Source organism: Drosophila grimshawi, unplaced genomic scaffold (assembly GCF_018153295.1).
Source record: "Drosophila grimshawi isolate 15287-2541.00 unplaced genomic scaffold, ASM1815329v1 contig_184, whole genome shotgun sequence".
Lineage (NCBI taxonomy): Eukaryota > Metazoa > Arthropoda > Insecta > Diptera > Drosophilidae > Drosophila > Drosophila grimshawi.
This window is the reverse complement of record NW_025062956.1, coordinates 60,827-74,134: the sequence shown is the minus strand read 5'-3', so window position 1 is coordinate 74,134 and position 13,308 is coordinate 60,827. Positions and strand designations below refer to the sequence as shown.

The 13,308-nt window shown below is 41.5% G+C and overlaps 10 protein-coding genes across 11 annotated transcripts; 2 read left to right on the top strand and 8 right to left on the bottom strand.

Annotated features, from left to right (window-relative positions):
- The first annotated feature begins 1,365 nt into the window (after window positions 1-1,365).
- On the top strand, window positions 1,366-2,271 carry LOC6559690. Its single transcript, XM_001987756.3, has 2 exons — window positions 1,366-1,644; window positions 1,704-2,271. Exons 1-2 carry the CDS (start codon window positions 1,392-1,394, stop codon window positions 2,075-2,077), a joined length of 627 nt encoding a protein of 208 aa, XP_001987792.1. The 5' UTR covers window positions 1,366-1,391; the 3' UTR covers window positions 2,078-2,271.
- A 663-nt stretch (window positions 2,272-2,934) lies between these two features.
- LOC6560707 lies at window positions 2,935-3,809 on the top strand. Its single transcript, XM_001987755.2, has 2 exons — window positions 2,935-3,250; window positions 3,310-3,809. Exons 1-2 carry the CDS (start codon window positions 2,989-2,991, stop codon window positions 3,717-3,719), a joined length of 672 nt encoding a protein of 223 aa, XP_001987791.1. The 5' UTR covers window positions 2,935-2,988; the 3' UTR covers window positions 3,720-3,809.
- Window positions 3,772-4,936, bottom strand: LOC6560706. Of its 2 annotated transcripts, none has more exons than XM_001987754.3 (2): window positions 4,733-4,936; window positions 3,772-4,214 (listed from the first exon to the last, which is right to left on the bottom strand). In XM_001987754.3, exons 1-2 carry the CDS (start codon window positions 4,912-4,914, stop codon window positions 3,953-3,955), a joined length of 444 nt encoding a protein of 147 aa, XP_001987790.1. In that variant the 5' UTR covers window positions 4,915-4,936; the 3' UTR covers window positions 3,772-3,952. The 2 variants fall into 2 exon arrangements, with proteins under 2 accessions (XP_001987790.1, XP_043070693.1); XM_043214758.1 differs by having other exon boundaries at window positions 4,193-4,243.
- Window positions 4,937-5,105: 169 nt separating this feature from the next.
- On the bottom strand, window positions 5,106-5,406 carry LOC116805053. The gene has a single exon (XM_032734841.1). The coding sequence runs from the start codon at window positions 5,351-5,353 to the stop codon at window positions 5,168-5,170; it is 186 nt and encodes a 61-aa protein (XP_032590732.1). The 5' UTR covers window positions 5,354-5,406; the 3' UTR covers window positions 5,106-5,167.
- A 430-nt stretch (window positions 5,407-5,836) lies between these two features.
- On the bottom strand, window positions 5,837-6,492 carry LOC6560705. Its single transcript, XM_032734702.1, has 2 exons — window positions 6,236-6,492; window positions 5,837-6,171 (listed from the first exon to the last, which is right to left on the bottom strand). The coding sequence occupies exons 1-2, from the start codon at window positions 6,475-6,477 to the stop codon at window positions 6,024-6,026; spliced, it is 390 nt and encodes a 129-aa protein (XP_032590593.1). The 5' UTR covers window positions 6,478-6,492; the 3' UTR covers window positions 5,837-6,023.
- Window positions 6,493-7,007: 515 nt separating this feature from the next.
- Window positions 7,008-7,798, bottom strand: LOC6560704. Its single transcript, XM_001987752.3, has 2 exons — window positions 7,300-7,798; window positions 7,008-7,233 (listed from the first exon to the last, which is right to left on the bottom strand). Exons 1-2 carry the CDS (start codon window positions 7,632-7,634, stop codon window positions 7,107-7,109), a joined length of 462 nt encoding a protein of 153 aa, XP_001987788.1. The 5' UTR covers window positions 7,635-7,798; the 3' UTR covers window positions 7,008-7,106.
- Window positions 7,799-8,226: 428 nt separating this feature from the next.
- Window positions 8,227-10,187, bottom strand: LOC6559808 (probable cytochrome P450 6d2). The gene is made up of 4 exons (XM_001987751.2): window positions 9,368-10,187; window positions 8,865-9,310; window positions 8,548-8,796; window positions 8,227-8,483 (listed from the first exon to the last, which is right to left on the bottom strand). Exons 1-4 carry the CDS (start codon window positions 10,051-10,053, stop codon window positions 8,320-8,322), a joined length of 1,545 nt encoding a protein of 514 aa, XP_001987787.1. The 5' UTR covers window positions 10,054-10,187; the 3' UTR covers window positions 8,227-8,319.
- Window positions 10,188-10,518: 331 nt separating this feature from the next.
- LOC6559807 lies at window positions 10,519-11,092 on the bottom strand. The gene is made up of 2 exons (XM_001987750.2): window positions 10,880-11,092; window positions 10,519-10,815 (listed from the first exon to the last, which is right to left on the bottom strand). Exons 1-2 carry the CDS (start codon window positions 11,083-11,085, stop codon window positions 10,587-10,589), a joined length of 435 nt encoding a protein of 144 aa, XP_001987786.1. The 5' UTR covers window positions 11,086-11,092; the 3' UTR covers window positions 10,519-10,586.
- A 308-nt stretch (window positions 11,093-11,400) lies between these two features.
- On the bottom strand, window positions 11,401-11,918 carry LOC6559806. The gene is made up of 2 exons (XM_032734502.2): window positions 11,656-11,918; window positions 11,401-11,597 (listed from the first exon to the last, which is right to left on the bottom strand). The coding sequence occupies exons 1-2, from the start codon at window positions 11,901-11,903 to the stop codon at window positions 11,477-11,479; spliced, it is 369 nt and encodes a 122-aa protein (XP_032590393.1). The 5' UTR covers window positions 11,904-11,918; the 3' UTR covers window positions 11,401-11,476.
- Window positions 11,919-12,349: 431 nt separating this feature from the next.
- Window positions 12,350-13,289, bottom strand: LOC116805043. The gene is made up of 2 exons (XM_032734812.1): window positions 12,793-13,289; window positions 12,350-12,702 (listed from the first exon to the last, which is right to left on the bottom strand). The coding sequence occupies exons 1-2, from the start codon at window positions 13,161-13,163 to the stop codon at window positions 12,591-12,593; spliced, it is 483 nt and encodes a 160-aa protein (XP_032590703.1). The 5' UTR covers window positions 13,164-13,289; the 3' UTR covers window positions 12,350-12,590.
- Between the last annotated feature and the right edge of the window lie 19 nt (window positions 13,290-13,308).

Genomic DNA, 13,308 nt, shown 5'->3' with positions numbered 1-13,308 from the left:
TAACATTTTTGAGTCAGCGAATTGTAATTATATTTAAGTAATTCAGTGTTAAGAGCAAAACAGCTTCCAAAGCCAAAATCGAAAAAGAAAAAAACTAGAAAAACAAACAAAACAAACAAACAACCATACATAAGTTGAAAACTGTATTTTTATATTAGCCTGGTAAAATGTACGAGAGTTATATGTGTAAGCAAAACTATGAATAAAATGTAAAGAACAAAGAAAATGAACAAGCTTTTCCATGTGCTTATACCAATAGCATACCTATGCATTTGGCCACGATTGTATCTATTGTAAACCAATACATAGGGACAGATAACATCCCCTAGCCAAGCCGCGCCACACATTTTGCAGTTCAACTCTAATGACAAGTTGAAGCAAGCAGACAAAGGCAGCAATTACGTGAAGTACGTAAAGAAATGCAAACGCGTTCGCTTTTCCATGCGTACCAAACTGCGTATGACTAACGCTCACAAATAACAAGCAAGCGGGCGAGCTGGAGAACGGGACCTGGAGTCAGTCAGTGAATCGTGCGAAAGTCAAAGTGAAAGTGAAAGCCAAGCAGCCCAGATGACGACCTCATTCCTCAAATGTAGCTAAAAAAAATCAATTTTGAAGAAATGCGCTAAACAAATACGAAGAAAAAAGGAAACCATCTCCCAATTGGAGTGAATGTCTATGTATGATCCCGTTTCCGTTTCCCTACCTTGAATCCCATACATTAGCCTAGCGCACCAGCCACTCCGCCCACACGTCATATGTGGCACAACAACAAATTCATATGACTTTATTCGTTGCCATGACTCGGGGTGAGGGAAGCTGCTCGACGCACATGACAGACAATAAAATTTCAACGCATCCACAGCATTATGGAAACAGAAACTTTTATAAAATTACCACATACATACATATATATATATATATATATATATGTATGCAAGGCAACATTGACAGGTGCAGGCTACCAGAACCTTGTTAATGGCTTCCGGATTTTTCGTATCCTATTTTTATTGTTAGCTAAAGAAGGGTAGTTGGTGTATAAATTACTTAAAACCCAATTTTGCCATGGTTTGGTTTATTTATGATTGATTTCACTTATTTATATATTAAGTACATTAACTTATTATTTTTATAATATATGTAAAATATGGCATACCATTGGCAACGACTTAAGATCCATTAAATATTTACATTTTTAAGGTTTCTTCAATAATAATCAATTTCATCATCATATTCAATTTGCCCCACTCTGTTTTTTATTTAAATTAAATAACACAGATGGCCTTGTCGTCAGAGCTGGTAAATAAAACCTCATAATTTTTCTGATTCTCGATACACAACAAAATCTTATCGTTTACATATAACAATAATATCACTTACATATAATTATAATGTCAACAACACAACCAACCGATGTGCAGTATCTACGTTGCCTCAAATGTCTCAAGATAGTCAAATGCTCTCGCTATGATACCAGTTGTCTGGTGCGTCACGTGCAGAAGGATCATCCAGAGATGCTTGACGATACTAACGATAAGGTGTCCAAGTTGGCCGCCGGAAACAGCATAAGGCAGGAGCGTATCTTGGAGATTAGCAGAATAACTGAGATGTTAGTGGAGGAAATGGCCGACAAAGCTGACCGCTGTATGTAGTTGAAGATATATACTCCCGGGTTAGTCCCAGAAAAACGTGTCCCATTGCAGATTTGGAGCGTAAACAGCGCAAGAGCAGCCAAAAGGGAGAAGACGATTATAAAAAATGTGAAAAAAAGCCGAAGGCAGTTGACTCGGATGAGATAAACCGACGTCACTACTACCGCAGCTCCATTGAACGTTGGATTCCCATTGAGGGCTGCATTTATTGTCCCAACTGTGGCTGCAAGCGCAGCCCACTGATCATGACCAGTTGCGAGTTCTATGCGAGCACCCACTGCTTTTGGCCCTTTTGCTTTTTGCCTTGCCTCAGCACTGGCGACAATCGTGAGTACCTGCGCTGCTCCAATTGCAAGAGTTTCCTGGCCATTTACGATCGCAAGAGGAATTGCATACGTCCGAATTGGAAATTTGTGGCCAGGTAGGCCAAGGACTCAGCCCAAAAATTTAATAAATGCACAAATATATGCACAAATCTATTTAAAATACATATTTACAAAGGGCATACCGAAAGCATATTCGTGTTTGCTGTTGCGTCGTTAAAAGTTGTCTTAGCAAAGACAGCAACCACAATTTCACCCACCGAGTACATAATAAAGTTCAATTCGGTTTCCAAACAGTTATTCCTCTATTTATTTTAAATGCATTATTGCACTCGTTTCGTGAACGTGGTCCCCCTCATCTTCAGCATATTCGCTGCCAGAAGCGGACATGGCAGTCCAACTAAAACCAAACCTCTAGCAGGGCTGGGCTCCTTGGTAATGCTTTCAGATGCACATGTTGATCAAGATTATTGATTGTAAATTATTCATCAACTGCGGGGTAGTTATAAAAAAGCGAAATTTAACTTTGGATTCATTCATTTTTTAAACTGACAGATCCCACCAATATAAAAGCCGAAAGTATATTATTTCCATTCCTTGTTCTCCATTATATAAAAATATACATTTTTGTGTTTGATGTGCATATGAGTATTTAATGGAAAAGTTGTTTATGAAAGCAAACCTTCCAATTTTAAGCAGCGGATTTCGTTTTAATTCGTCGTTCCTTAAAAATAGATTGCTTTTAAGAAGTGTTTTTAAACAAAAATAAAAAGCCAAGAGGAGCTAAAATAAGTTCTTCAAATATGGCTATATATACTTACGGATATATATATTTATATATTTATAATTTTTTTCCCACTGTGCTGAATGTAAAACACACATGGCATTGCTGTCAGACCTGGTAAATATAAACTCATAACTTTTCTGACTCTTGATACACAACGTACATTTATCTTAAAAATGTGCGTTACTTTCAAAGAGTGAAATCATATCACTTACAAATAACTTATATAATGTCAACAACACAACCAACCGATGTGCAGTATCTACGTTGCCTCAAATGCCTCAAGATAGTCAAATGCTCTCGCTATGATACCAGTTGTCTGGTGCGTCACGTGCAGAAGGATCATCCAGAGATGCTTGACGATACTAACGATAAGGTGACAAAGCTACACAAGTTGGCCGCCGATCATGGCATAAGCCAGGAACGTGTCTCGGAGATTAGCAGAATGACAGGGTTGTCAGAGGAGGAACTGGCCGACAAAGCTGAACGCTGTAAGTAGTTCAAAGTATGTATTCCAGGATTATTCCCCGATAAACCTATCTCATGGCAGATTTGGAGCGTAAACAGCGCAGCAGCAGCCAAAAGGACGCTAACGGGGATAAAAAATTTGAGAAGTCGTCGAAATCGAAAAGGCCGAAGGCGGCTGACTCTCAGGAGAAAAATCGACGTCAATACTATCGCTGCTCCATTGAACGCTGGATTCCCGTCGAGGGCTGCATTTATTGTCCCAACTGTGGCTGCAAGCGCAGACCACTGATCATGACTAGTTCTGAGTTCTATGCGAGCACCGACTGCTCCTCTTGCTGTGTGTCCAGTTTTTGGCCTTTTTGCTTTTTGCCTTGCTTCAGCACGGGCGACAATCGTGAATATCTCCACTGCTCCAATTGCAAGACTTTCCTGGCCATTTACGATCGCGAGCGGAATTGCATACGCCCCAATAGCAAATTTGTGGGCAATTAGGTCAACTTAAAGGATTCATCCCAAAATTTAATAGATTGGATATATGCGCAAATTCGTTTCAAATATATATTTATAAAGTGCACATCAAAAGCTTATTCGTGTTTTCTGTTGTGTCGTTAAAATCTGTCTTAGCCAAGACCGCAACCATATTTGTTAACGATTATTTCCACCGAGTCGATAATTGTATCAAATACGGACTCCAAACTTTTATTCTGTTATTTATTTTGAATGCATCATTGCGTTTGTGTTTGGAGTTGGGTCTGCTTCTGGGCACGCTTCTCGGCCCGTTTGGCCAGTATGTTTTCCCTCGACTTTTGTGCACGCACAGCGCAATCCTTTGGTTTCGTCTTTAGCCGCATTTCATCCACGACTGCCTGTTTTCGCGCCGAGTTTGATATACAGCGCTCGTAGCATCCAATGGGCACATAGCGTCCAATATAACAGCCGCAGTGAGCGCAATAATGATTGATATCCACACGTCCAGACCACTTCTTGCTATAAATCATATTTGGGCTTTACATATGCTGATAGAATGGTATATTTTTATTATGTAGGTTACTTAATAAAATAAATTTATAATGTTTAAAATAAGCACTATCGAGTGTAGTTTTTACTTCATTTGAGCATTCTATTTAGCAAACGTGATTGGTATTACTTGGAAACTTCGAACCCCGTTTCTTCCGCTTGGAACTTTTGGTTAAATGTTGAAAAGAAAATTCAATCATAAAAGTCTAGTCTAACTACTGATCTATGAATATGACATAAAAGTGTGCCAAAATAATTTATAAACTTTAATTAGTCTACTATCAAATTAACAAGTGGCAAAAATATATTTTCAACTAAGTATTTTAAAGTACACTTTAATTAAGAATATTCCCAGTATACACAGAGAGATAAAAAAGTATCGGCACAGCTCTATTTTCAAAGTTTATGACAGCACACTTTTGATATATTTTTCCTTAAAAAAGTTGTTTTGTGCCAATGCTTTTATTACCCACTGTAGTTCAACTTACAATAGCTTGGTTAAACTCAGCAGCCACTGCAGAGAGGTGACCACCTCGTGTTCCACAATGCTCATCTCGAAGTGCTCGCAGGCGGGACAATTGACCCTGGTGGACTCAGTTTTCAGGTAGCCCACTTTGGGCTTGCTGCTAGATATGCTAATGGAAATCACTTGCGGCTCCACGTTGGTCATGTTGCTGTGCGCGCTTTGCCGTACAATGCGTAACTGAAACCAGCGACGCCCCAACAGACGTATGAAACCCCAATCAAGAGAGAGAGAAAAACACGAAGAGAGTGTGTGAGAGAGAGAGAGAGAGAGAGGTAAGCGAGAGAGAGAGAGCAATGTTTAGTCTCTCGTGAGTAACAAGAAAACACACATGAAAATCATGAACAGCAGCATCTATTTATTGCTTGCAATATGTCATAATGTTGTTTGGAGAAGTGTCTCAGAGTTGGGGGCGTCTGTAGACGCCCAGGTATTCCCCACAGGCGCCACAATGATGTCGTTTGGTGCAGCAACGTAGCCAGGAGCGCACCAGACGCGTCTTCGCCAACACCTTGCAGTAAGGGCAGCTGATCTCTCGTACATTGGGCCCAACGGCAAAGTAAACGGGCCTAGTTTCCTCAGACATGCTGTTCTTCAGTGTCAGATTCGAATTGAGAGCAAATGCTGTGTTGTTCGCACCGCGTGCCAATGGATACTGAGCAGCTGGTCTGGAGAGCTTTCGCGTAGCATAGATTCAGAGCTCTTTAATTTGCAGCGAAAATATTTAAAATATGCGTGTGGAAAATTAGAAAATCTATTGACGAGTCAAGAGATAGAAGCCACAGTAGTCGCTGCGCAATGAGAACTTTAACAAATTAGTACGAGCATTTGTACTGCAATTTGAATATAGAATTTATATTTTAAAAATCTGTTATCCGTTGGATAACAGGGAATTTTAGAAATTACTGCGAGCATTTGTAGAGAAATTTTAATTTAAATTTTATATTATCTTCGACTTTTTAATTCTTTTAAATTAAATTTTAAAATATGACTGTAGTCGATATGATGATTTATTGTTATTGAATAATTTATTATTATTATTTTCCAAAATTTTAAATTAAATTTTTTTTTGGTTTTCATTTTTAATATGTAACAATATGTAACATTTAAAGTACACAATTTTTTTTTTGTATAGAAACTCAAATTAGAATCAGCTCTGAGACAAAGCGTACCAGTTGTCGAGCGACCACTGTGATGAGCTAATGTGTAGAGTGATCTCTGTGTTGTTTGTAATAGTGTATATGGTTTTTGGATGGCTATTTGCTGGCGCTCGCCTTGATTTTGAGTGGGGCACGTGGCTTCATGGCACGCCCAAAGTAGCAGCCGCAGTTGCCACAATAATGGCTGCGATCGGTTTGCTTGCAGGGCACAATATAGTCCATGCAGCAGCAGCAGCAAAAGGTTCTATGAAAAAATGTACAAAAATCGATCAGTTATAAGCATTTGGTCAGCATGGTATGCAACATACACGAAAAGGCAACCAACGATACGATTGATCTCACTGGCCCACCATTTAAGATCGTTTTCAATGACGCTCTGATCTTTAATGCCGCAGGCGGGGCACTTTAGCACGACGGACTCTTGCGGCAGATTGAGAAAAGTTCCAGCGAGTGGTGTGGCAAAGTTATCATAGATATTGCGCTCCTTTTGCACCTCGAGCGCTTTGGCTTTGGCCGACAGCTGTTGCTCCTCCACATTTGTTGTCGCCATAGCTGAACAAAATGCTACACTAAATGCGTACTATGGCCAACGACAAGGGGCAACCTGTTTCGACAGCAGCAAGAGAGTGAGAGCAATGAGAGAGAGAGAGAGAGGGATAGAGAGAGAGGGAGAGAGCGCACAACAAGAGCCAGAGAGTGAGAATGAGAATTAGAGCGAGTGCTGATTTAGTGTGCGTCTTTAATTGAGTTAGATGCGTAATAGAATTAGAACAATCTATGTATGGCATTTATATCATTTTAATTGAACTCACAGCACTCAGCCTCATTGCCTTAATAATTGATATCTTTGCCACAGAACAGCTCTTAATCTGAATAATAATCATGCGAATAGACTTTGTATTTTTGGAGTAGATTTCATAATCCACGCACACTTTGAAATTTGAATATGAAATGCAAATAATTTCAGGTGGAAAACTTGTTCTCTCAATACTCAATTCTAAAATATTATTATTTATTCGATTTATTCGGCAAAGTTACTGGGAAAATTATTTATAATCGAGTAATACCAAAAGCAATGGATTAATAAATAAATAAAATAAATTATATTCTTAACTTGTGGACAAACCAAAACTCAGAGTTAATTCACAAAAACGTATGCGTGACATTTATTTGATTTAATTAATCGGACTTGCTCTGGATGCCCAGTTTACCACCGCAATGGCTGCAATAGACGCCCTTGTTGGTCCACTCGCGATTGCAGCCGCACCAGGTGCAAACGCAGCATATCCAAAAGATGGGGATAACGCTGAGCAAAAATAAATAGAGATTAGAAACTCTTAAGAAACTCTCGTGTGTCAGCTGATGGGCTCACCAGGAGAGCAGACTGAGGCAGCAGCTGACATCCTTGCAGCCGGCAGCACGCATCACTGCCGCATCGCTTCTCTCACGGCACAACGGACAGAGCAGCTTATATGTGGATGGTCCTGCCGAATAGTAGCGCAATCGTGGCTCCGCGGGAGCAGGTGTAGCATCTAACTGTGTGAGTAGCGTAATCTTCTCATGCTCAGGCTCATGCTCATGCTCATCCATGTAGGGCACCAGCGATGCCTGATGACCCTCGACCACCACATTGGCTATGATGTTGCGCGCACGCTCCTCGGCCGTCTGTGCCGGCAGCAGTTTGATCTGCAACGTCTGCGTCTCCATTGTAACTGGCGGGTCAGACAAAACACAAAACCAGAGCAGAGCGAAAGAGCAGAGAGAGCGTGATCGAGAGTGAGATCGAGAGCGTGATCGGGAACCAGAGCGTGTGCTGTTGCTCTCTCTCAGTTGGAACGCATACCTATATTTATGATGTCATCAGCGTTGGGCTGGAGCTGTTTTATGTGTGGCATGTCAAGCAGAACCAGCAGCCAAAAGAGCAGAGAGCAACAAACAAATTGCTTATTGTTTATTTGTCTAACAAATGTGAAACATTTCTCAGCGTCACACATTACGAAATACTATCGATAGAATATCTGCCAGATACATATGTATACATTCATGCATATACAACTTACATATATATTGTATTTGGTTTATACAAACAGAAAAATCAACTTGAGCTGTCAGAAATGCTTTCAGATTTTTGTTAAATTATGCTAGTTTTTTTTCCTCTATACACGCTTCGAGAAACGCAACTTTAGCCCCCTCATGGGCCAACATAGACCCTGAATCAGATGACTCTTGTATTTAGAATAGCTTATCAAAACAAACTTGTCTACATGTGCATCGTTTTATTTTTAATCAAAATACGTAATTTCTTTTAATATCGTTTTGAATTTATTATTCATTGAACTTACAAAGTTATTGTACACATAAGCACATATATATTATATTGTATAATAAATGTTCAGGCACGCTTTGATAGACGCACACTCAAGCCCCCCTCAGGCATCAGTACCGGGGTAGGATCAAAGCGGAATTTGATTTCCTTGCGTGGAGCTGGTATCAAATTAAAGTTGGCCAGCACCTTAGCCACAGCCACCTTGGCATTAACCTTGCCCATGCGCAACGCTGTCAGAACAGAGGAAATGGTTGTTAAATAAGGATGCATGACTAGTCTGTGGAATCGACCTACCTATGCAGTGCCTGGGACCCTCGCCAAAGGGCATATATGCTGTCGGATCGTAGTTCATATTGTCCGCATCATATCGATGGGGGTCGTAGTCCATGGGATTCGGAAAGTAGGCGGGATCGCGATGCAGGCCAAGGAGCGAGATCAAAATCGGCGTGCCTTTCTTGATAGTGTAGTTCATATCATCCACATGAAAGTCCTTAGTGCATTCGCGATTCAGAAAAGGCAGTGCAGGATATTTTCGAATAGTTTCTGTTAAAAAAGATAAAATTATGAATTGGTGCTTGATCTTGGCCCAGCGTTACCGTAAAGAAACTTACCCAATATACACAGCTCCAAGAATTTTAGATCCTGCACCGCTTCATAGGTGAACTTATCGCCTGGCTTGAGATTATGGCGTTCCATAACAACATCCAACTCATCGCGTGCTTCTTTCAGCAGCTCAGGATACATGGCAAGTTCGTAGAGCGTGAAGGCTGATGCAGCTGCTGTTGTTTCCGAGCCAGCTATGTAGAATAGAAATGCCTGGGCGGCAATCTTATCTATGGACATGGCCTTGAGTTCCTCCTGTGCTGTCTCAATGTCCCACACTTCGTCATCATCATCACCAATCTTGCCCGTATTGCGCAAGCGAATCAGCAATTGGAGCAGATCCTTACGGACGACATTGTGACGCTCCCGGAACTCAATTGTGTGCTGCATAATGTCCCGCAACTTGATCATAACTTTATTTTCAAAGCCCAAACGATTCATGAGCTTGGCAACCCTGTTAAGGAGAGCATGAGAGATAGATTGCCAGGTGGGAGTGGAGTTGTCTACTTACGGTGGAAATATTACCGAAGCCATATTGTGCATCTTGATCAAAATTCCATCCTCTACCAGAAGGGAATCGCTGACGGCACGGAACTCATTCTTTGGATTGGTAAAACTATCAATCTCAAGACCGAATATCACTGAGCCAATAATATCAATTGCATAGGTTGTGAGCTTCTGTTTAATTTCGATTGGATCATTTGGTGCCTTCTCAATGAGACCCATTAAATGCTGCACCAGTCTGTCGCCCACATCATCAATGGTGCTGAACATGCCCTTGATCTTACCCGACGAGAACGAGGGCGTCAGTTTATTGCGTAGATTGCGCCATGCAGCACCCTGTAGATTGAAGAGGTTCGCCGACAGCGGATCGCGTTTCTCATCGACATAAACACCCCGATCGTGGAAGCTATTGAATTCGCTGGTCATCACCTGACGAGCCAATTGCGCATCTCGCACCAATATGGTCGGCTTGTGCATCATATAGATGCCCACAATCTGGGATTTGTGTTGTTCGTAGACATCGCTAACGATGATTCCAAAGCTTCGCTGGCGTTTAACGAGCGCATCCAAGATGCCAAACGGAAACTTAGCTGGCTCCTCCTCTATGCCCTCTCGCTGCCAGTGGGTGTAAATGCGTCTTAAGTAATTCACAAGCAATGCAAGCGATATCGTCACCAGCAATATCAAATACATATTGCAGCTCTATTCCAGACGAAATTCCTCGGCACACTGAACAAATGAGTTCATTCTCTTGCGAGTTCAAAAGCTGAAATAACACTGAACTACCGGGTGGTCTATCATTAATTTTGTAATTGCTTTGGCGCGATAAGATTTTTCACTTCACGAAAAGCACGTTTTGTCGTGAATGAGCGAAAATTAAAGAGCGACGCTTTTCAATTGACAAAAGGCTGCTTAGCGAGCTTTGACGTTGACTCTTATAGATCTCAGCTTTTGGATTATCAAACAGAATAGTTATTTAATTTAAATAGTGTTTTGTAGCATTTACCTTTTGCTAAGTAATTTAAACCGTTAAAACCGTTAAATGATAAAAGTTCAAAGTGTTTGATTAAACAGAAAAATTCTTCGAGTTAAATTTAAACTGTGATTTTATTTATAATAATTTCATAAATAATTTAAATTTAAAAAATATATGTTAATCTTTTGATTTGTTAAAAACTTAATTTTATATGTGTAACAAATTGTGCTTTAAGTAATTGATTTCGCTTCTAGTTCTGATTGAGCGCTGCACGCTGCTTGCCCAGCTTCTTTTCATCCAGCTGCTCCTTCTCCACCTTGCGGAAACGCTGCCAGCGTCCATTATCCTCCACCTCGGAGCGCTGCATTCGAAACAGGGCGCGTTTATACCAACTCAACGAGATGTGGCGTCCAATGAAACAGCCGCAGGTGCTGCAATAATGATTGATATCATGCCGACCATTCCATTTTATGGGAGAGCTGAGCAAATATGAGGTGTAAATATAAATATTATATAGATATATAGACTATTTAAGATACTTACCAGCAAAGTAACCAGTTCAGGGTGCAGGCGATCTTCTGCAGGTTAGTGACCGCTTCGCGTTCCACGAGACTCGTTTGCAGCTGCTGGCAGGCGGGGCAGACAAACTCTAAGGGGTCCGTGGGCAGATGACCCACCAGTGGAACCGCCGAGACACCGCCAAAATCACAGGCGCTGCCGTCCAGACTCTCAATGCTGGCCATAGCCATTTGATGACAATGACGGGCGCAGAGCAACTAAAAAGGCGAAAAGAGATGCTCCCCAAATGCCAAAGCAAATTTAATGGCGCCAAACTCAAGGAGAGAGTGAAATAGAGAGAGAAAAAGAGAGAGAGAGAGAGAGAGACAGAGAGACAAAATGGGATAGAGCGTGCTGCCTTGATGAAAATGGGATAGAGCGTGCTGCCTTGATGAAAATGGCAACAACAAGCACAGCAATGGAAAAATCTAACCGAAATCAAGAGGCGTTCATCGAAATATGAGTATATACTTATAATAAAAAAGAAAATGTTGAAAATTGGCAACAGCTGCGCACGGCGTTTATTTATAATATAGAGACACCTGCAAAAATATGTCTAAAATGTGAAACAGTAACAGATAACTAAATGGGGCGCCAATGGAAGCCCAAATGACCGCCACAGCTGCTGCAGAAGACGCGCTTACTCTTCAGACGGCTCTGCAGGCAGGAGTAAACGCAGCTCAGTGCAAAGATGGGAAAACAACTGCAAATATGAGTTAATATAAATATAACTGTTGGCTGTTTAAACTTCCATTGCTTACCAGGACAAAACGGAGAGCAGACAACTGAGCTGGCCCAAAGCGCCGGTCATTTGCACCGTTTCGGAGCGGGATCGCTGCTGGCACAAGGGACACCGGACACGATAGGTGCTCGGACCGACGCTGTAGAAGCGCAACTGCGGTTTCTGCTCCTCATCCACCTCCAAGGCTACCTCCAGCGTAGCAGTCGCTGCAGAGACAGTGTCTGCGTCCTGCTCCAGATCATGCAACATATTCGACGCGCTTGTCATTGCGACTGGGCACAGAAGCAGGCAATACAATAATAGCCACTTCGCAGAGAGACAGAGACAGCGAGACAGAGAGAGAAGAGCAGAAAAGAGAGCAAGTACTGGATCTTTCACACTCTCGCTACACGCGCTTCTTCAATAGCAAACAAGAGTGCTGTATCTGGCGGTGCCCGACTAGCCGATACCCTGTGTCCACTTCCAATTGGCATCAATACATTTGTTCTTCTTGATATACCTATAAAAAAAATCACACACACACAATCCCAACCAGTTTTTCTTTTTGATATATCACATCTTTTTTTTATAAAATTGTAATATTTAGGAGCTAAAATTTATTGTTTCATAAAATATATCGTCAGCAATAAATTTACCATTCAAAGGAAAATTCCTTTGTTTTTTAACCACCTAAAAGTTTTCAAAGAGCACTACTATTATACTCTACAGCCTTCTGTACACATATTCGTTTATTATGGGTTAGCAAATATAGTTGTCTAACTAATACAAACAGTATACCCATTTGAAGAATTCGTAATGCGTGCAGGGTGTACAAATAAACAATAAATTGTGGATTGCCCACGCATCACAAGGTTAATAGATGCTTGAAAACTAACAAAACAAAACGCAAAATAACAAACAATTTGAACGAATAACGTGGGTAAAGGAGCAAAAGCAGAGAGCATGCGGAGTGCTTCACTGTCGCTTCCAGGAGCCCAGCAAGTAGCCGCACTTGCCACAAATGACCTTGCAGTCGTCTTTGGAGCGTCGCATGCAGCATGGATAAATGGGCAGCATGGCAAAGCAGCTGCAGCAGCAACATTCAATTAGACAACATTTAAACAGTTAGTATAAGCTGCGAGCATGCCCTGCCCTATGGATATGCAGCCATACTCACCACAGGGTTATAAGTCGTTCCAGGCGAACCCCTTGCTCGTGCAATCGCTCGTGGCATTCGGGACAATACATTTGCCGCAGGCAGCTGATATTGGTGGCTACTGGTGGGGGCGGAGAAACCTTTTCGGCCAGCTGGCCAGTCGAATTGGACTTCTTGCAAAAGTAGAAGTCCGGTTCGTCATCTGTGTCCCCATAGCCATAGGGATAGCCGCGATGCGTGGGCAGCGTTCTTCCCTGGAGCAGCTCGTCCAGCGCCTGGGCCGATTGCTGTTTCGCTTGACCGCGGCTACCATTCAAATTGATCTCCACCAGATCCGAGTGGAACTCTTCACCCTCTGGCGATTGGATGCTGAACTTCAGTTGCCGGCTCATTTCGAATAACTGTGCAGCTTGTTGGCAGCGGCAAGTGTTTCTTATTGAGTTTTAATTTGGGTTATTGTACAATACAAATTTTTTTAAAACAAAAACATTTGCAAAATGTTTGTCTAGTACCGAGTGTGTAATTTTGAAAACCAGT